Below are 24,126 nucleotides of genomic sequence, written 5' to 3'. Positions count from 1 at the left end.
TTAGTTTTAATTCAAGTGTATAACCTGATTAATCAAGTCATTACATAGCTTGTTTGTGGTACATAAAACAATTTATTCTCTTCCCTTTAGTGGTTACCACACTTCATTGTGAATGATGGAATTTTAAAATACCATTTTTTTCTGTCATTTGATCCCAAACAGTAAAAAGTAGCTCTCTGCCATTAATTTATCTCCTGATTCAACAAGCATAAGAAATGGCGTTTTGTAGTGATGAATCTTTCTGAAATATTCCCGCCACAAAGGCACCAGTTGCTGTGATTCAAACAAAGATTTGTAAATTGAGCTGGGGTAAATATTGTTTATTTCTTCCTATCAGATGTACAGCCATTACAGATTGGAAGAACAATTTAATGTTTTTTAAATTTGATACAGTTTCTTCATCCACTATTTCTCATGAGACTTCACAATTTTTGTGATTTTTTTTTTGAATAAATAAAAAAAGTTTAGGGTCGGCAGTGGAAAGCTAGGTGGAGGTCGGGTAACTGGAACCAAACAATTATTTTTTTTATCTACAGTCGCTTAATTTGGTAGTTTAAATTGGATGTGTTTACTTACTTATTTGTTGTTGGGGCGCTGTTCTGTGGTTGACCCTAGGCTCGACAACGTGTCTCTGTTCTGTCGTTTTTGCTGCAGTTTAATGACCTTATTCATCGGTGTTATTTTATCTAGACCTCAGTGAGTATGGATGGAAAATGCTTTTTATCCGTTATTGTGATTTGCCTTGTTTTTGACCGTGTTTCAAGCGTTTTTTCTACCAGCGAACACGGACTCTCCAGCGATGCCATTGTTCTGAGATACAGCCGCGAATTCCTACTAACATTCCAACATACCAGGTTCAACTCCGATCTCAACATTGATTTCGACACTTCAGAATATGATTTCAACAGTGTGTCATGCCATAAGAAAAGCAAAAAGAAACGAGGTTCAAGAGGAGGTCTGAAAGCAAGGCTTAAAAGACGTGGTTCTAAATATCCACTCCCTACCATCACCTTGTCCAATGTGAGATCACTCCAAAACAAGTTGGATGAACTAACTGCCCTTGTTAGATATGACGGAGATTTCCGACGCAGTAACCTCTTGTGTTTCTCTGAAACCTGGCTTACAGAAGATATCGACAACATAGCCTTGCCTGGTTATACACTGATACGAGCGGACAGGGACTGTAAAAAAGCTGAAAAACACTGCGGAGGTGGATTGTGTGTTTTTGTCAGCAACAGGTGGGCGACTCAATTTAACATTCATGAGCAAGTCTGCACCCATGACTACGAACTATTAACTGTATCGTTTCGACCATTTTACTTGCCACGGGAGTTCACAAAAGTAACAATCATGATGGCTTATGTACCAGGTCCTAACTTCAAGACAGCCGCTGAAAAAATATCTGATGCGTACAATGAAGTAGTCAAAGAATCCCCTGATAACCCTGTCTTTATCGCTGGTGACTTCAACCAGTGTGACCTTACTCCTCATCTACCTAACCTTCAACAATACGTCACCGTACCTACACGTCTTGATAGAACTATTGACTTATGTTACGGAAACATCCCAAACGCGTATATATCGATTGGGAGACCACCTCTTGGGCGCTCAGATCACAATGTAGTGCACCTTCTTCCGAAATACAGGCAAAGGTTAAAAACTGAAAAACAACAAATTAAAACTATTCAGATTTGGTCGCCGGAATGTACCGAAGAACTAAAAAACTGTTTCGAAATAACTGACTGGGATATGTTTAAGGAAAAGTGTTCCAATCCACAAGAACTAGTTGATACCATATCCTGCTACATTGAGTTCTGTGAAGGCATTGTTGTTAAGAATAAATCAGTGCGTATATTCCCGAATAATAAACCCTGGATTACAAAGGAGTTGAAGATGATTTTGAACGAAAAACGAGTAGCATTTTTGCATAACAATAAGGAAGAGTATAGAGAAAAGGAGAAAGAGTTTAGAAGACAAGCCAGAATTGCAAGACACAAATACAAATCAAAGGTCGAAGACAAGTTGAAAACTGGTAATGCTAAAGCTGCTTGGGATGGACTGAAAACTATGATGGGGAAACAACAAAGTAAACAGCAAACTCCATTTAACACAGATCCATCTGTCCTTTCAAATGAACTGAATAACTTTTACGCTCGTTTTGATACTATGGACTTTAGCAAGAAATGTTTAGAATTATGTCAGAATATCCAACCTGATCCCATTCATATTTCTGAAGGTGATGTTGAATCAAGTTTTTTAAAGTTAACTGGGAACAAAGCGGCTGGCCCTGATAGAATCACAACTAGGGTTCTGAAAACCTGTGCTAGACAACTCAGTCCTGTATTCACCTACATTTTTCAAATACTTCTAAATTGTCATGTTGTTCCGCGCTCATGGAAGACATCCACAATCATTCCAGTTCCAAAGAAGCCCAACCCTAAACAGTTAAATGACTACCGGCCAATTGCATTGACATCAATTTTGTGCAAGTGCATGGAAGGTATAGTTAGGAAGTTTCTGCTCAGTGATGTAGTTGACAAGCTAGATCCCTTCCAGTTTGCATATAAAGCACACAGGGGGGTTGAGGATGCATCTATCACACTTTTTAACTTAATTGTACAACATTTAGAACGTAAGAATGCGTACGTACGGATTCTGTTCATAGACTTCTCCAGCGCATTCAATACTATACAGCCATGCATTCTATTAAAACAGTTGATTAAGTTAAATGTTAATTCTAACTTAGTTCTCTGGATCCATGACTTTCTTAAAGACAGACCTCAGAGGTTTTTTTTCAATGGTTATATGTCTGATGAAATTATACTGAATACTGGTGCTCCCCAAGGTTGCGTGTTGTCACCAACATTATTTTCAATTTATACTGATCACATGAGATGTAATTCTGCAATAAGTTGTCTGTTTAAATTTGCCGATGACATGGCACTTGTAGGTCTGTTACTTGATGAAGACTCTTTAGCTGAATATTTTTGTGACATTGGAATTTTAAAGAATTGGTGTAAAGACAGCTTTTTAGAAATGAATGTTTCAAAAACAAAAGAATTAGTTGTAGCACATAAAGTAACTGACCAATTCACACCTGTATCAATGAATGGAGACTCTGTTGAAGTTGTTACTAGTTTCAAATACCTTGGGTCAATTCTCGATGGCAAGCTCTCCTTTGCCGAAAACACAGACTATATTGCGAAAAAAGCTCAACAGAGACTGTATCTCCTTAGGAAATTAAAGTCATTCGATGTCAGTCAGAACGTGCTGCAATTAGTGTATAGATCTATTATTGAAAGTGTTTTGACTTTCAATATAATCCTTTGGTATTGTAATCTCACGGTTAAAAACAAGAGTAAACTTTGTCGTATTGTAAACACAGCAGAGAAGATCATTGGCTGTCGTCAAACAACACTGGCATGTCATTATCATACGGCAGTTAACAGAAAAGCCCAGAAAATAGTCAATGATTATACGCATCCCTTACATAATTCTTTCACTAAGCTCCCATCTGGTCGCCGTTACAGAATGCCTCTTGCAAGGAAAAACCTTTTTAAAAAATCGTTCGTTCCAACAGCTGTGTCTATTTTAAACTCACTGTAAAGTCATTTTAAACTCACTGTATGTATATGTATATGTATATATTGTACTTGTGTAAATTGTTTGTAAATTGTGCTTTGAGCCGAAAGACAAATTTCCGCATTCATATACGGATAATAAAGTTATTGAATTGAATTGAATTGAATTGAATTGAATTGAATTGAATTGAATTGAATTGAATTGTTGTTGTTGTTGTTGTTGTTGTTGTTGTTGTTGTGTATTGTATGTATTTTTAATGAAACGCAGGGATAAATGATGGACACACAGATGTTTATATAAGTGCCAACATGTTCTTTTATATTCGTGTTATACACACAAAGGAAGTCCAAAGGCAGGTCACAAAAAGAGGTGACCTAAGAGACCTCAATGACCTGAGAGACACCAAAAGACCTGCATATATAAACAAGGTGAAATACAATGAGGTGTTAATTGAAACTTAGCAGTAGGTTGCTATGGTCTGGCTTGTTGTCAGTTAAACCCAAAGCCCTGAACAACATGACCCAGTTAGGGTGACTTTTTTGTTTGTTTCTCATCTCCAGTGGAATAGTCACGCGAAATTAAAAAAAAAGGGGGGATAAGGAAAAAAATCTGTATTTTTTCAGTTCTTTTCTCTCTCCTTTCTGTCCTTCTCAGTCTTTCTACAAATTCTTTTCTCATCTCTTTATTGAATTCCTTGTTACAGGTCTCTTTCCTTCATTTTAGCAAGGTTGACAAGTCCGCAGAACAACTTTGTAAGAAGATGAATACTTATCATCCTGATGGGTGTATATCTGTAGCCATGAACTATTGTATGATTTATCAGGAGTACTAATACATTCGTCCTATTAATCAAAGTGGCACTGACATCGCCAGCAATTTTTTTAAGTTATCCAATTTGAACTTTAGTATGTAACTTTTTGAAACACTTGTGTGATTCGTGATTGTCATTGTCATCAGTGTGCTAGAGGAATTTTCATTTATATAAATCATTACTTCTATGAAACATATTTTTCAGTGTGAACTTGTCAAAATAACATGTAAACATTTCTAGAACTCAGTACTCCTTTGGATTTACTGTATAAAAGTAATAATGTAAACATCCGTAACATGCCATGCAAGTCTTGGTTGACCTTGCAGCACGTATACATAATAACACGTCTTCTGTAACTTGTAAGTGTTGTTACTAATGTTCTCAATAGGCAATAGGAAGTTTTTGCATAGTGTCGACACCGACAAATTTACATTCAAGCATTCCAATACTGAAGCTATTTAAATGATCAGCTATCACTGCTCCTTGTTTTTTTTTTTTTTTTTTTTTTTTTTTGGGGGGGGGGGGCAAGGGGGCACCTGCCCCCCCCCCCCCGACATTTTGGAAAAAAGCAAGAAAAAAAAGCTACTTTTTGAATACATAGCGATGTTAATAAAATTGTTATTTACGTAGCGATTCCTAGCATGCGCGATTTCAATGGATAATTCACTAAATTGTGACTGTACACTGACTCATGGCTAATTTGTATCTTATATTGCTATTGTACGCTGGCTTAACTTTGAATTAAAATGTGTACAGTTAAACATTGTAACATTTTGCAGCAAATTAAAAATTCTTTGTGCGGGAAAGTACAAAAGAAGTGCGCACATGCACTGTGCATTTTCTGCGAGTAATCAGTAGTCTTGAAAGTCTCCTTCATTCGAAGATAGCAAGTCGCAATTATAATGTCAGCGAGTGAAACAATTTGCTATGGAAAGAATGGCCCTGAATTTGTAAACAGAGCTGTACCTTCGACATCAAAATCCAAACTTCAATTTCTATTATAATGATAATGACAAGAAGAATTCACTGAGTTCACCTTGGGTTCCAACATAAACGAGGCCATAACAGTTTTGGGAGTTTGGTAAAGAAAATGATTATTTTGTTGTGTTACTTATTTGAGAAAGCACCATCCATTTTTTTTACTTTGAATGTGACATATTTTCGGTAACAACTTTGAAAGATACGACATTAGGCAAGAAAAAATGAAAAAGCTGTTCAACCTACCCAATGCATATATTTTTTTCTGGTGATGGGCAATATATCCTCATGCGGGCTTCGCATTTTTTGTTTCAAAATTAAGGATATTTCTTTATATTTCTGAATAGTACATGTAACAATATACATTTGAGTCTATTCCAAATAATATAATATCTTATACAGTGGTTTGCTTGGCTCTGATGTTGCATACAAGCATGAATTGAGATCAAATATCCAATGTGCACTAAAAAGAATTGAACAAAACTTTACGACCATTGGGCCATCAAAAGTCTGAAAGTCTTGATTTTATGGAACCAAATTAAACTTCAGGAGAAGTCATTTACCATGTGCACATCCGCATAATATCTTTCAGCTTTGCCACAACAAAATACACTTCCAGATAATATGTAATGCATAGCATAATTGTTTCAATTCTGGTATTTTGTTATGTCTATGGTTTGATATTTTATGCCTCTAAATTGCCTCCTACACTGTCTTATTTTCAAATTTTCACCTTTGGAGTTGTCTCCTTCCAATGCATCATTGTACCATATGATTTTATATCTCCACTGTAGTGTAGGTGACAGAAGGGGTGGCTAAAAATAATGCTTGAGTTTCAATTGGCGGGGCTTAACATTTTTTGAGAAGAGAGGGTGCGAGGAACTACACCATTTGTTTAACCGTAATTTGTGTACATTTCCTAACTGTAGCTATGCAGACAAATTGCATGAGATAGTATCAAGATGACTGAATAAGTTCTATCTAAACTCGACCTGAAATATTTTGCTGTCATTATATATGGTTTGTTTTATCCTTGTCAAGCATTGTGAAAAAATGAAATCGACCTACTTACCCAATGTGATGAGTTAGGTTACCGTTAACAAGTATTTTTTATTTTTTCTGACCTTACATATGATATTTAATTGCGTATGCTAAAATATATATTATGTTAATTGCATGCAAATTTATGTAAATTAGCACTTTTTAAATGCATGATTGCACCAAGACAAAGTTCTGCCCCCTTGGCAATTTGGTCAGGCTACGGCTATGGCGTTGAATGCCTGCCAATATTCGAAAATTCAATACTGCAATGACTATATGCAATACTGCAATGACTATATGCAATACTGCAATGACTATATGCGATATGACTACATGAGATGATTACATGCGATATGACTACATGCGATGTGACTACATGAGATGACTACATGCGATATGACTACATGAGGTGACTACATGCGATGCGACTACATGCGATATGACTATATGAGATGACTACATGCGATATGACTACATGAGGTGACTACATGCGATGTGACTACATGAGATGACTACATGCGATATGACTACATGAGATGACTACATGCTATACTGCGATGCGAGATGATGACATGATATGCGGCGATTTTGTAATGACGTTATGCCATTCGTAGATTATTCAATATGCATAAGGGGTAGACCATTCGATATCCTGGGGGGCTTTGAAGTTTGGTGGAGAGTCATTATTTTTTTTCCCACCTGCTTGCCTGAGAATTATTTTTTTCTCCTTCGCCTATGCTGGCAACTTTTTTTTTCTTTGCTTTTCTGAGATATCCGTATTTTTTTTACGTCAATGTTGAACACCTACATTTGTTGCCACAATTTTCTGTTTGGTTTTGGCACACGGTAATAGAGAGAGTAAAAAGATGTTCTATGACACACATATTATATTTAGAAAACTACATATTTCATACATGTTTGATTTTCAATTAAATAAACATCGTTGACAGTTTTTATGCCATGGTATGGTGACACACTGAAAATACAAATCGGAAACTTGATTGGTGAGCACAAACATTCAGATAGACCAGTCAGTTTCTCAAGCTTGGGGGATGGGGGGTGTCAGTGTTTTTTTTCCATTGGGCCGACAAAAAGTCACTGACCCCCCTGAATAAAGTTTCATAGCATCTGACAGTAAGTTGTAGAGGGAAGAGCTTTGAGACTGGGATATGTCCACCTCTTGTGTGTTATTGTGTGTGTGAATGGGGGGGGGGGTTCTAGGGTTCTACAAAACGGCCTGGAGGATTTTTACTTCTAAAGGCAATGTTTAGGCTATTCACAGACACTTTCAGACAATAATTTACAAGCTTTACAAGGCAGCTCTAACATGTAAAAAGCAACTACATAAGGTTGAAACATGTTTGAAATAAAGTTCCATAGCATCTTGACAGTAAGAGGTGGAGGGAAGAACTTTGATTTGAGGCTTGGACATGTCTACGTTTTTTTAAAACCAATTTTGGTGAATCTTATTGTTGGTTTAACGAATGAGTGGCCTCTGGGGTGATGGAGTGCAAGGGGTCCCCCCGCCAGATCTGCAGTTTTTTGTTTCTATTTAGGCAATTTTTAGGTTATGCATAGCCTCTGAGATATATATTGCCAAGCATCGAAAAGCTAAAGTAAATATAACTTTTTACCTAAGTTTTCCATGTTATAAAAGTGGGCCTGTAACATTGGTATAGGGGCATTGATATTGCATGTACAGTAAAGTTACTGATGTGTTAGAGCACTTTAGGAGGTCATACCTAGTGTACAATAGAAACTTGAATTTGAGTTGTGGTGTCGATACATGTAGTGTCTGAAATAGGAAGTATAGCATCCCTTTTGACAAATTCATACTGAAGAGACTAGAACAATTTAGATTAAGTTCTTTTATAAACTATCCAATAGTATGAAGGTTACCATTACAAAACCTTCAAGTTCACTTTTGCCCCAAAGTGTAAGATAAGTGAAGCACTGATTGTGAAACAGCCAAACACTTACATGGCATGTTCTGTAACTAGTGTTGTAGCTAGGTAATACATGTATTATATGTATATTTTTTATGTATAGTTATGTTTGAACCCTTACATGAAGTAATATTTAAACCATTTATGAAAGAAACAGAGACAAGAACAAATATTATATGTACCACAGGCTAACGAAACTGACTGGTCCCTGACATGTGTTTGAAACTGTTTGTCATGATTTGACAAGTGTCCTGGTTGGAGAGGTACGAGCAATTTGAACAGTATACTCGAACCTGTGCATCATTTCCCTGCCAAGACATTTTTTTTCTAGCAGCAGTGGTCCATCTTTTTTTTCCATAACCCTCTCATATCCGGATTTTTTTTCAAGCAAATCCATTTGGCATCTTTTTTCCCCCAAAATCTTCCAAGCCCTCCCCCCCCCCCAGGATATCAAATGGTCCACCTCTTACCACGTGCAACATGCTGAGGAGTACTCCCTAGCCTGTTTCATATTAATACTCGTATTATGCGTATTGAATAATCTACGAATGGCATAACGTCATTACAAAATCGCCGCATATCATGTCATCATCGCAGTATTGCATATAGTCATCTCATGTAGTCATGTCGCATGTAGTCATCTCATGTAGTCATATCGCATGTAGTCATCTCATGTAGTCATATCGCATGTAGTCATCTCATGTAGTCACATCGCATGTAGTCACCTCATGTAGTCATATCGCATGTAGTCATCTCATGTAGTCATATCGCATGTAGTCATCTCATGTAGTCACATCGCATGTAGTCATATCGCATGTAGTCACCTCGCATGTAGTCACCTCATGTAGTCATATCGCATATAGTCATCTCATATAGTCATATCGCATATAGTCATTGCAGTATTGCATTCATTGTAGTATTGCATATAGTCATTGCAGTATTGCATATAGTCATTGCAGTATTGCATATAGTCATTGCAGTATTGTATTTTCGAATATTGGCAGGCATTCTACGCCATACTACGGCCCTGACTGGTAATACTAGTAAATACTAGACAGAGTTAATGTGAATACACTGGTAATACTAGTAAGTTAATGTGAATACACTGGTAATACTAGTAAGTACTAGACAGAGTTAATGTGAATACACTGGTAATACTAGTAAGTTAATGTGTATACACTGGTAATACTAGTAAGTACTAGACAGAGTTAATGTGAATACACTGGTAATACTAGTAAGTACTAGACAGAGTTAATGTGAATACACTGGTAATACTAGTAAGTTAATGTGTATACACTGGTAATACTAGTAAGTTAATGTGAATACACTGGTAATACTAGTAAGTACTAGACAGAGTTAATGTGAATACACTGGTAATACTAGTAAGTACTAGACATAGTTAATGTGTATACACTGGTAATACTAGTAAGTACTAGACAGAGTTAATGTGAATACACTGGTAATACTAGTAGGTTAATGTGTATACACTGGTAATACTAGTAAGTACTAGACAGAGTTAATGTGTATACACTGGTAATACTAGTAAGTTGATGTGTATACACTGGTAATACTAGACAGAGTTAATGTGAACGCACTGGTAATACTAGTAAGTTAATGTGAATACACTGGTAATACTAGTAAGTACTAGACAGAGTTAATGTGAATACACTGGTAATACTAGTAAGTTAATGTGTATACACTGGTAATACTAGTAAGTACTAGACAAAGTTAATGTGTATATACTGGTAATACTAGTAAGTACTAGACAGAGTTAATGTGAATACACTGGTAATACTAGTAAGTACTAGACAAAGTTAATGTGAATACACTGGTAATACTAGTAAGTTAATGTGTATACACTGGTAATACTAGTAAGTACTAGACAAAGTTAATGTGTATACACTGGTAATACTAGTAAGTTAATGTGTATACACTGGTAATACTAGTAAATACTAGACAGAGTTAATGTGAATACACTGGTAATACTAGTAAATACTAGACAGAGTTAATGTGAATACACTGGTAATACTAGTAAATTAATGTGTATACACTGGTAATACTAGTAAGTTAATGTGTATACACTGGTAATACTAGTAAGTACTAGACAGTTAATGTGAATACACTGGTAATACTAGTAAGTACTCGACAGAGTTAATGTGAATACACTGGTAATACTAGTAAATTAATGTGTATACACTGGTAATACTAGTAAGTTAATGTGTATACACTGGTAATACTAGTAAGTACTAGACAGTTAATGTGAATACACTGGTAATACTAGAAAGTACTAGTAAGTTAATGTGAATACACTGGTAATACTAGTAAGTACTAGACAGAGTTAATGTGAATACACTGGTAATACTAGTAAGTACTAGACAAAGTTAATGTGAATACACTGGTAATACTAGTAAGTACTAGACAGAGTTAATGTGTATACACTGGTAATACTAGTAAGTTAATGTGAATACACTGGTAATACTAGTAAGTACTAGACAGAGTTAATGTGTATACACTGGTAATACTAGTAAGTACTAGACAAAGTTAATGTGAATACACTGGTAATACTAGTAAGTACTAGACAAAGTTAATGTGAATACACTGGTAATACTAGTAAGTACTAGACAGAGTTAATGTGTATACACTGGTAATACTAGTAAGTTAATGTGAATACACTGGTAATACTAGTAAGTTAATGTGAATACACTGGTAATACTAGTAAGTTAATGTGTATACATTGGTAATACTAGTAAGTACTAGACAGGGTTAATGTGTATACACTGGTAATACTAGTAAGTACTAGACAGAGTTAATGTGTATACACTGGTAATATTAGTAAGTACTAGACAGTTAATGTGAATACACTGGTAATACTAGTAAGTACTAGACAAAGTTAATGTGAATACACTGGTAATACTAGTAAGTACTAGACAAAGTTAATGTGTATACACTGGTAATACTAGTAAGTACTAGACAGTTAATGTGAATACACTGGTAATACTAGTAAGTACTAGACAGAGTTAATGTGTATACACTGGTAATACTAGTAAGTTAATGTGAATACACTGGTAATACTAGTAAGTTAATGTGAATACATTGGGAATACTAGTAAGTACTAGACAGGGTTAATGTGTATACACTGGTAATACGAGTAAGTACTAGACAGAGTTAATGTGTATACACTGGTAATATTAGTAAGTACTAGACAGTTAATGTGAATACACTGGTAATACTAGTAAGTACTAGACAAAGTTAATGTGAATACACTGGTAATACTAGTAAGTACTAGACAAAGTTAATGTGTATACACTGGTAATACTAGTAAGTACTAGACAGTTAATGTGAATACACTGGTAATACTAGTAAGTACTAGACAGAGTTAATGTGTATACACTGGTAATACTAGTAAGTTATTGTGAATACACTGGTAATACTAGTAAGTACTAGACAAAGTTAATGTGTATACACTGGTAATACTAGTAAGTACTAGACAGAGTTAATGTGAATACACTGGTAATACTAGTAAGTACTAGACAGTTAATGTGAATACACTGGTAATACTAGTAAGTACTAGACAAAGTTAATGTGAATACACTGGTAATACTAGTAAGTACTAGACAGAGTTAATGTGTATACACTGGTAATACTAGTAAGTTAATGTGTATACACTGGTAATACTAGTAAGTTAATGTGAATACACTGGTAATACTAGTAAGTACTAGACAGAGTTAATGTGAATACACTGGTAATACTAGTAAGTACTAGACAGAGTTAATGTGTATACACTGGTAATATTAGTAAGTTGATGTGCATACACTGGTAATACTAGTAAGTACTAGACAGAGTTAATATGTATACACTGGTAATACTAGTACGTTGATGTGTATACACTGGTAATACTAATAAGTACTAGACAGAGTTAATGTGTATACACTGGTAATACTAGTAAGTACTAGACAGAGTCAATGTGAATACACTGGTAATACTAGTAAATTAATGTGAATACACTGGTAATACTAGTAAGTACTAGACAGTTAATGTGTATACACTGGTAATACTAGTAAGTTAATGTGTATACACTGGTAATACTAGTAAGTTAATGTGTATACACTGGTAATACTAGTAAGTACTAGACAGAGTTAATGTGTATACACTGGTAATACTAGTAAGTCAATGTGTATACACTGGTAATACTAGTAAGTACTAGACAGTTAATGTGAATATACTGGTAATACTAGTAAGTACTAGACAAAGTTAATGTGAATATACTGGTAATACTAGTAAGTACTAGACAGTTAATGTGTATACACTGGTAATACTAGTAAGTTAATGTGTATACACTGGTAATACTAGTAAGTTAATGTGTATACACTGGTAATACTAGTAAGTACTAGACAGAGTTAATGTGTATACACTGGTAATACTAGTAAGTCAATGTGTATACACTGGTAATACTAGTAAGTACTAGTAAGTTAATGTGTATACACTGGTAATACTAGTAAGTTAATGTGAATACACTGGTAATACTAGTAAGTCAATGTGTATACACTGGTAATACTAGTAAGTACTAGACAGTTAATGTGAATACACTGGTAATACTAGTAAGTTAATGTGTATACACTGGTAATACTAGTAAGTTAATGTGAATACACTGGTAATACTAGTAAGTTAATGTGAATACACTGGTAATACTAGTAAGTCAATGTGTATACACTGGTAATACTAGTAAGTACTAGACAGTTAATGTGAATACACTGGTAATACTAGTAAGTTAATGTGTATACACTGGTAATACTAGTAAGTTAATGTGAATACACTGGTAATACTAGTAAGTACTAGACAAAGTTAATGTGAATACACTGGTAATACTAGTAAGTTAATGTGTATACACTGGTAATACTAGTAAGTTAATGTGAATACACTGGTAATACTAGTAAGTACTAGACAAAGTTAATGTGAATACACTGGTAATACTAGTAAGTACTAGACAGAGTTAATGTGTATACACTGGTAATACTAGTAAGTTAATGTGTATACACTGGTAATACTAGTAAGTACTAGACACAGTTAATGTGTATACACTGGTAATACTAGTAAGTTAATGTGTATACACTGGTAATACTGGTAAGTTAATGTGAATACACTGGTAATACTAGTAAGTACTAGACAGAGTTAATGTGTATACACTGGTAATACTAGTAAGTACTAGACAGAGTTAATGTGTATACACTGGTAATACTAGTAAGTTAATGTGTATACACTGGTAATACTAGTAAGTACTAGACAAAGTTAATGTGTATACACTGGTAATACTAGTAAGTACTAGACAGAGTTAATGTGTATACACTGGTAATACTAGTAAGTACTAGACAGAGTTAATGTGTATACACTGGTAATACTAGTAAGTTAATGTGAATACACTGGTAATACTAGTAAGTACTAGACAAAGTTAATGTGAATACACTGGTAATACTAGTAAGTACTAGACAGAGTTAATGTGTATACACTGGTAATACTAGTAAGTTAATGTGTATACACTGGTAATACTAATAAGTACTAGACAGAGTTAATGTGAATACACTGGTAATACTAGTAAGTACTAGACAGAGTTAATGTGTATACACTGGTAATACTAGTAAGTTAATGTGTATACACTGGTAATACTAGAAAGTACTAGACAGAGTTAATGTGTATACACTGGTAATACTAGTAAGTACTAGACAAAGTTAATGTGTATACACTGGTAATACTAGTAAGTACTAGACAGAGTTAATGTGTATACACTGGTAATACTAGTAAGTACTAGACAGAGTTAATGTGTATACACTTGTAATACTAGTAAGTTAATGTGAATACACTGGTAATACTAGTAAGTACTAGACAAAGTTAATGTGAATACACTGGTAATACTAGTAAGTACTAGACAGAGTTAATGTGTATACACTGGTAATACTAGTAAGTTAATGTGTATACACTGGTAATACTAGTAAGTACTAGACAGAATTAATGTGTATACACTGGTAATACTAGTAAGTTAATGTGTATACACTGGTAATACTAGTAAGTACTAGACAGAGTTAATGTGAATACACTGGTAATACTAGTAAGTTAATGTGTATACACTGGTAATACTAGTAAGTTAATGTGTATACACTGGTAATACTAGTAAGTACTAGACAGAGTTAATGTGTATACACTGGTAATACTAGTAAGTCAATGTGTATACACTGGTAATACTAGTAAGTACTAGACAGTTAATGTGAATATACTGGTAATACTAGTAAGTACTAGACAAAGTTAATGTGAATACACTGGTAATACTAGTAAGTTAATGTGTATACACTGGTAATACTAGTAAGTTAATGTGAATACACTGGTAATACTAGTAAGTACTAGACAGAGTTAATGTGAATACACTGGTAATACTAGTAAGTTAATGTGTATACACTGGTAATACTAGTAAGTTAATGTGTATACACTGGTAATACTAATAAGTACTAGACAGAGTTAATGTGAGTACACTGGTAATACTAGTAAGTTAATGTGTATATACTGGTAATACTAGTAAGTACTAGACAGAGTTAATGTGAGTACACTGGTAATACTAGTAAGTTAATGTGTATACACTGGTAATACTAGTAAGTTAATGTGAATACACTGGTAATACTAGTAAGTACTAGACAAAGTTAATGTGAATACACTGGTAATACTAGTAAGTACTAGACAGAGTTAATGTGTATACACTGGTAATACTAGTAAGTTAATGTGTATACACTGGTAATACTAGTAAGTACTAGACACAGTTAATGTGTATACACTGGTAATACTAGTAAGTTAATGTGTATACACTGGTAATACTAGTAAGTACTAGACAGAGTTAATGTGAATACACTGGTAATACCAGTAAGTTAATGTGTATACACTGGTAATACTAATAAGTACTAGACATAGTTAATGTGTATACACTGGTAATACTAGTAAGTACTAGACAGAGTTAATGTGAATACACTGGTAATACTAGTAAGTACTAGACAGAGTTAATGTGTATACACTGGTAATACTAGTAAGTTAATGTGTATACACTGGTAATACTAGAAAGTACTAGACAGAGTTAATGTGTATACACTGGTAATACTAGTAAGTACTAGACAGAGTTAATGTGTATACACTGGTAATACTAGTAAGTACTAGACAGAGTTAATGTGTATACACTGGTAATACTATGTGTATACACTGGTAATACTAGTAAGTACTAGACAGAGTTAATGTGTATACACCGGTAATACTATGTGTATACACTGGTAATACTAGTAAGTACTAGACAGTTAATGTGAATACACTGGTAATACTAGTAAGTTAATGTGTATACACTGGTAATACTAGAAAGTACTAGACAGAGTTAATGTGTATACACTGGTAATACTAGTAAATACTAGTAAGTTAATGTGAATACACTGATAATACTAGTAAGTACTAGACAGAGTTAATGTGTATACACTGGTAATACTATGTGTATACACTGGTAATACTAGTAAGTACTAGACAGTTAATGTGAATACACTGGTAATACTAGTAAGTTAATGTGAATACACTGGTAATACTAGTAAGTACTAGACAAAGTTAATGTGAATACACTGGTAATACTAGTAAGTTAATGTGTATACACTGGTAATACTAGTAAGTTAATGTGAATACACTGGTAATACTAATAAGTACTAGACAAAGTTAATGTGAATACACTGGTAATACTAGTAAGTACTAGACAGAGTTAATGTGTATACACTGGTAATACTAGTAAGTTAATGTGTATACACTGGTAATACTAGAAAGTACTAGACAGAGTTAATGTGTATACACTGGTAATACTAGTAAGTACTAGACAAAGTTAATGTGTATACACTGGTAATACTAGTAAGTACTAGACAGAGTTAATGTGTATACACTGGTAATACTAGTAAGTACTAGACAGAGTTAATGTGTATACACTGGTAATACTAGTAAGTTAATGTGAATACACTGGTAATACTAGTAAGTACTAGACAAAGTTAATGTGAATACACTGGTAATACTAGTAAGTACTAGACAGAGTTAATGTGTATACACTGGTAATACTAGTAAGTACTAGACAGAGTTAATGTGTATACACTGGTAATACTAGTAAGTACTAGACAGAGTTAATGTGTATACACTGGTAATACTAGTAAGTACTAGACAGAGTTAATGTGTATACACTGGTAATACTAGTAAGTTAATGTGTATACACTGGTAATACTAGTAAGTTAATGTGTATACACTGGTAATACTAGTAAGTACTAGACAGAGTTAATGTGTATACACTGGTAATACTAGTAAGTCAATGTGTATACACTGGTAATACTAGTAAGTACTAGACAGTTAATGTGAATATACTGGTAATACTAGTAAGTACTAGACAAAGTTAATGTGAATACACTGGTAATACTAGTAAGTTAATGTGTATACACTGGTAATACTAGTAAGTTAATGTGAATACACTGGTAATACTAGTAAGTACTAGACAAAGTTAATGTGAATACACTGGTAATACTAGTAAGTTAATGTGTATACACTGGTAATACTAGTAAGTTAATGTGAATACACTGGTAATACTAGTAAGTACTAGACAAAGTTAATGTGAATACACTGGTAATACTAGTAAGTACTAGACAGAGTTAATGTGTATACACTGGTAATACTAGTAAGTTAATGTGTATACACTGGTAATACTAGTAAGTACTAGACAGAGTTAATGTGAATACACTGGTAATACCAGTAAGTTAATGTGTATACACTGGTAATACTAATAAGTACTAGACATAGTTAATGTGTATACACTGGTAATACTAGTAAGTACTAGACAGAGTTAATGTGAATACACTGGTAATACTAGTAAGTACTAGACAGAGTTAATGTGTATACACTGGTAATACTAGTAAGTTAATGTGAATACACTGGTAATACTAGTAAGTTAATGTGTATACACTGGTAATACTAGTAAGTTAATGTGTATACACTGGTAATACTAGTAAGTTAATGTGTATACACTGGTAATACTAGAAAGTACTAGACAGAGTTAATGTGTATACACTGGTAATACTAGTAAGTACTAGACAGAGTTAATGTGTATACACTGGTAATACTAGTAAGTACTAGACAGAGTTAATGTGTATACACCGGTAATACTATGTGTATACACTGGTAATACTAGTAAGTACTAGACAGAGTTAATGTGTATACACCGGTAATACTATGTGAATACACTGGTAATACTAGTAAGTACTAGACAGAGTTAATGTGTATACACCGGTAATACTATGTGAATACACTGGTAATACTAGTAAGTACTAGACAGTGTTAATGTGTATACACTGGTAATACTAGTAAGTTAATGTGTATACACTGGTAATACTAGTAAGTACTAGACAGAGTTAATGTGTATACACCGGTAATACTATGTGTATACACTGGTAATACTAGTAAGTACTAGACAGAGTTAATGTGTATACACTGGTAATACTAGTAAGTACTAGACACAGTTAATGTGTATACACTGGTAATACTAGTAAGTTAATGTGTATACACTGGTAATACTAGTAAGTACTAGACAGAGTTAATGTGAATACACTGGTAATACCAGTAAGTTAATGTGTATACACTGGTAATACTAATAAGTACTAGACAGAATTAATGTGTATACACTGGTAATACTAGTAAGTTAATGTGTATACACTGGTAATACTAGTAAGTTAATGTGTATACACTGGTAATACTAATAAGTACTAGACATAGTTAATGTGTATACACTGGTAATACTAGTAAGTTAATGTGTATACACTGGTAATACTAGTAAATTAATGTGTATACACTGGTAATACTAGTAAGTTAATGTGTATACACTGGTAATACTAGTAAGTTAATGTGTATACACTGGTAATACTAGTAAGTACTAGACAGAGTTAATGTGAATACACTGGTAATACTAGTAAGTTAATGTGTATACACTGGTAATACTAGTAAGTTAATGTGTATACACTGGTAATACTAATAAGTACTAGACATAGTTAATGTGTATACACTGGTAATACTAGTAAGTTAATGTGTATACACTGGTAATACTAATAAGTACTAGACAGAGTTAATGTGTATACACTGGTAATACTAGTAGGTTAATGTGAATACACTGGTAATACCAGTAGGTTAATGTGTATACACTGGTAATACTAATAAGTACTAGACATAGTTAATGTGTATACACTGGTAATACTAGTAAGTTAATGTGTATACACTGGTAATACTAGTAAGTTAATGTGTATACACTGGTAATACTAGTAAGTTAATGTGTATACACTGGTAATACTAGTAAGTTAATGTGTATACACTGGTAATACTAGTAAGTTAATGTGTATACACTGGTAATACTAGTAAATTAATGTGTATACACTGGTAATACTAGTAAGTTAATGTGTATACACTGGTAATACTAGTAAATTAATGTGTATACACTGGTAATACTAGTAAGTACTAGACAGAGTTAATGTGTATACACTGGTAATACTAGTAAGTACTAGACAGAGTTAATGTGTATACACTGGTAATACTAGTAAATTAATGTGTATACACTGGTAATACTAGTAAGTTAATGTGTATACACTGGTAATACTAGTAAGTTAATGTGTATACACTGGTAATACTAGTAAGTTAATGTGTATACACTGGTAATACTAGTAAGTTAATGTGTATACACTGGTAATACTAGTAAGTACTAGACAGAGTTAATGTGAATACACTGGTAATACTAGTAAGTTAATGTGTATACACTGGTAATACTAGTAAGTTAATGTGTATACACTGGTAATACTAATAAGTACTAGACAGAGTTAATGTGAATACACTGGTAATACTAGTAAATTAATGTGAATACACTGGTAACACTAATAAGTACTAGACAGAGTTAATGTGTATACACTGGTAACACTAGTAAGTACTAGACAGAGTTAATGTGAATACACTGGTAATACTAGTAAGTTAATGTGTATACACTGGTAATACTAGTAAGTACTAGACAGAGTTAATGTGAATACACTGGTAATACTAGTAAGTACTAGACAGAGTTAATGTGTATACACTGGTAATACTAGTAAGTTAATGTGTATACACTGGTAATACTAGTAAGTTAATGTGTATACACTGGTAATACTAGTAAGTTAATGTGTATACACTGGTAATACTAGTAAGTTAATGTGTATACACTGGTAATACTAGTAAGTACTAGACAGAGTTAATGTGTATACACTGGTAATACTAGTAAGTTAATGTGTATACACTGGTAATACTAGTAAGTTAATGTGTATACACTGATAATACTAGTAAGTTAATGTGTATACACTGGTAATACTAGTAAGTACTAGACAGAGTTAATGTGAATACACTGGTAATACTAGTAAGTTAATGTGTATACACTGGTAATACTAGTAAGTTAATGTGTATACACTGGTAATACTAGTAAGTACTAGACAGAGTTAATGTGAATACACTGGTAATACTAGTAAATTAATGTGTATACACTGGTAATACTAGTAAGTTAATGTGTATACACTGGTAATACTAGTAAGTTAATGTGTATACACTGATAATACTAGTAAGTTAATGTGTATACACTGGTAACACTAGTAAGTTAATGTGTATACACTGGTAATACTAGTAAGTACTAGACAAAGTTAATGTGTATACACTGATAATACTAGTAAGTTAATGTGTATACACTGGTAATACTAGTAAGTTAATGTGAATACACTGATAATACTAGTAAGTACTAGACAGTTAATGTGTATACACTGGTAATACTAGTAAGTTAATGTGTATACACTGGTAATACTAGTAAGTACTAGACAAAGTTAATGTGTATACACTGATAATACTAGTAAGTTAATGTGTATACACTGGTAATACTAGTAAGTTAATGTGAATACACTGATAATACTAGTAAGTACTAGACAGTTAATGTGTATACACTGGTAATACTAGTAAGTACTAGACAAAGTTAATGTGTATACACTGGTAATACTAGTAAGTACTAGACAGAGTTAATGTGTATACACTGGTAATACTAGTAAGTTAATGTGTATACACTGGTAATACTAGTAAGTACTAGACAAAGTTAATGTGTATACACTGATAATACTAGTAAGTTAATGTGTATACACTGGTAATACTAGTAAGTACTAGACAAAGTTAATGTGTATACACTGATAATACTAGTAAGTTAATGTGTATACACTGGTAATACTAGTAAGTTAATGTGAATACACTGATAATACTAGTAAGTACTAGACAGTTAATGTGTATACACTGGTAATACTAGTAAGTACTAGACAAAGTTAATGTGTATACACTGGTAATACTAGTAAGTTAATGTGAATACACTGGTAATACTAGTAAGTACTAGACAAAGTTAATGTGTATACACTGGTAATACTAGTAAGTTAATGTGTATACACTGATAATACCAGTAAGTTAATGTGTATACACTGGTAATACTAGTAAGTTAATGTGTATACACTGGTAATACTAGTAGGTTAATGTGAATACACTGGTAATACTAGTAGGTTAATGTGAATACACTGGTAATACCAGTAGGTTAATGTGTATACACTGGTAATACTAATAAGTACTAGACATAGTTAATGTGTATACACTGGTAATACTAGTAAGTTAATGTGTATACACTGGTAATACTAGTAAGTTAATGTGTATACACTGATAATACCAGTAAGTTAATGTGTATACACTGATAATACTAGTAAGTTAATGTGTATACACTGATAATACCAGTAAGTTAATGTGTATACACTGGTAATACTAGTAAGTTAATGTGTATACACTGGTAATACCAGTAAGTTAATGTGTATACACTGGTAATACTAGTAAGTACTAGACAGAGTTAATGTGTATACACTGGTAATACTAGTAAGTTAATGTGTATACACTGGTAATACTAGTAAGTTAATGTGTATACACTGATAATACTAGTAAGTTAATGTGAATACACTGGTAATACCAGTAAGTTAATGTGTATACACTGGTAATACTAATAAGTACTAGACAAAGTTAATGTGTATACACTGGTAATACTAGTAAGTTAATGTGTATACACTGATAATACTAGTAAGTTAATGTGTATACACTGATAATACTAGTAAGTTAATGTGTATACACTGGTAATACTAGTAAGTTAATGTGTATACACTGATAATACTAGTAAGTTAATGTGTATACACTGATAATACTAGTAAGTTAATGTGTATACACTGATAATACTAGTAAGTTAATGTGTATACACTGATAATACTAGTAAGTTAATGTGTATACACTGATAATACTAGTAAGTTAATGTGTATACACTGATAATACTAGTAAGTTAATGTGTATACACTGATAATACTAGTAAGTCAATGTGTATACACTGATAATACTAGTAAGTTAATGTGTATACACTGGTAATACTAGACAGAGTTAATGTGAATACACTGGTAATACTAGTAAGTACTAGACAGAGTTAATGTGTATACACCGGTAATACTATGTGAATACACTGGTAATACTAGACATAGTTAATGTGTATACACTGGTAATACTAGTAAGTACTAGACAGTTAATGTGAATACACTGGTAATACTAGTAAGTACTAGACAGAGTTGATGTGTATACACTGAGAGAGTATCAACCAAAAAAACTGTTATTCTAAAAATACAACCTGATTAATAGTTTTAGTAGTTTTAGTGTTTGTATGACCAACCACCTGTAATTTCCTTCAATGAAAACTTTGATGCAAGGCTAAATGAAGAATTGGTTGATTTTCTAACCTGGTATAATCCACCTCTATTTTGTCCTACTTTAGTTGTAACAAATCACACAAAGTCATAGTCAAATATAGTGATGTATATTATATTCATCCTGTTTTATTTCAAATCAAAATTCTCTCCTCAGAACCAAGAAATCAAAATTAAAGTATCATAGTACTCCTAAATAATAATAGAAAATATGAACATTATGTGTATGTGTATGTGTGCATATAATATATATATATATATATATATATATATATATATATATATATATATATATATATATATATATATATATATATATATATATATATATATATATATATATATATATATATATATATATATATATTTATATATATTCATATATGTGTCTCAATGTAGAGAACAACGCTCTATGCAATATTAGTAGCAGAGCATTATAGCCTGAATCCAAAGAATAAGGATGTTATGAGTCGTTACTCAGAGTTTCAGGCTTCCCAGCAATCATCAGGTGACTGATAAAATTGAGATTGTCAAGGCTGACATGTCCACCTAAATGTTATGAGTCGTTACTCAGAGTTTCAGGCTTCCCAGCGATCATCAGGTGACTGATAAAATTGAGATTGTCAAGGCTGACATGTCCACCTAAATGTTTGTGTATACATTACATAACAAGATGGTCAGACTAAACTTCTATAGTTGGGGGGGGGGGGGATTTATATTCATGGCGACATTTTGAGACTAATTCAGATTTTTTGTTCAGTAGCATACTCTTTTCAGCATTGATTATACATAGTTTCTTAGTTAAACAGAGATTACAACGTTTTGTCTCATGTTTTTTTTATTTTTTATTTATTTATTTTTAATGAGGGCAAAAATAGTTGACGAAACAACTAATCGAGTTTTGTCCTCAGAGAAAAAACAACAACAACAAAGCAAAACAAAACAAAACAAAAACATACATATCACACAAATCCGGAGAAGTATTTAACTAAATTCGGAAACAATGACAAATCTTAAAAGAAAGAACAAAATGGTATACATCAACTAATACTGGCTAAGAAGATGGCTTTTGAAATTAGCTTTGAATGTACTCCGACTTCGAGTGTCTCTTATATGGGAAGGGATAGAGTTCCAAATTTTGGCCCCAGTGAACTTTGTGCTAAATTGACCGTAATTATTGTTGTATTTTGGGATGCTTAAATCATTTCGCTTCTGTTGCCTGGTGTCGTAACAATGACCTATCTTGGAAAAGAAATTTGAGAAGTATGGCGGAACATTGCCATTGATCACATCGTGAACAAAAATTCCTATTTGGTAATCACGTTGCTTGTATACATCTAGCATTAGGAGGCGTTTAAATAAGGGGGGAGAGTGGGTGTTGTAACTACTGAAGGTAATTATGCGAGCAATTTTCTTTTGGATGATTAGTATATCTTTGAGGTAAGACTGATATGTACAGCCCCATACTTCAAGTCCATATGACAGATGGGGAAGAACAAGTGTATTATATATCATCAAAAGAATATGCTGAGGAACTGTATAACGAAGTCTGTACAAAATACCAGTTAGCTTACTCATTTTTTTCTTCACTTCTAAAATGTGGCAATTCCATAACATTTTACTATCCAAATATACTCCAACATAAGAGGTATTACTGACAAAGTTAATAGCCATATCTTTCAACTGAACTGAACCTTGTGCATTATGAGGTTTGTGTCTACCACCAATGAGTAATGCGTGTGATTTAGCAGAATTTACTGTTAATTTGTTCGCATCACACCAGTTTGTAACATTTGCAAGGGCTGAGTTTATATTGCTGGTGTTTGTTGATGAAGAACACTTCTCAGGTGAATGAAACAGGTTCGAATCATCGGCGTAAAGCCTAAAATTGAAAATATCTGAAGAGTTTGGTAAATCATTTATG

General features: G+C 33.1%; 1 protein-coding gene across 1 annotated transcript; it reads left to right on the top strand.

Annotated features, from left to right (window-relative positions):
- The first annotated feature begins 702 nt into the window (after nucleotides 1-702).
- LOC144438133 (uncharacterized) lies at nucleotides 703-24,057 on the top strand. The gene is made up of 2 exons (XM_078127163.1): nucleotides 703-2,632; nucleotides 23,912-24,057. The coding sequence occupies exons 1-2, from the start codon at nucleotides 703-705 to the stop codon at nucleotides 24,055-24,057; spliced, it is 2,076 nt and encodes a 691-aa protein (XP_077983289.1).
- The last annotated feature ends 69 nt before the right edge of the window (nucleotides 24,058-24,126 follow it).

This window comes from Glandiceps talaboti, chromosome 7 (assembly GCF_964340395.1).
Source record: "Glandiceps talaboti chromosome 7, keGlaTala1.1, whole genome shotgun sequence".
Lineage (NCBI taxonomy): Eukaryota > Metazoa > Hemichordata > Enteropneusta > Spengelidae > Glandiceps > Glandiceps talaboti.
Note: the sequence above shows the minus strand (reverse complement) of the source record. Positions and strands in the feature narration are given on the sequence as shown.

Bases quoted from the DNA above. Each gene is read 5' to 3' on its own strand.
- LOC144438133 (XM_078127163.1), top strand. From the start codon at position 703: ATGGATGGAAAATGCTTTTTATCCGTTATTGTGATTTGCCTTGTTTTT. The intron at 2,633-23,911 runs GTAAGAATGCGT...GTGCATTATGAG, and splicing joins AATTGTACAACATTTAGAAC to GTTTGTGTCTACCACCAATG.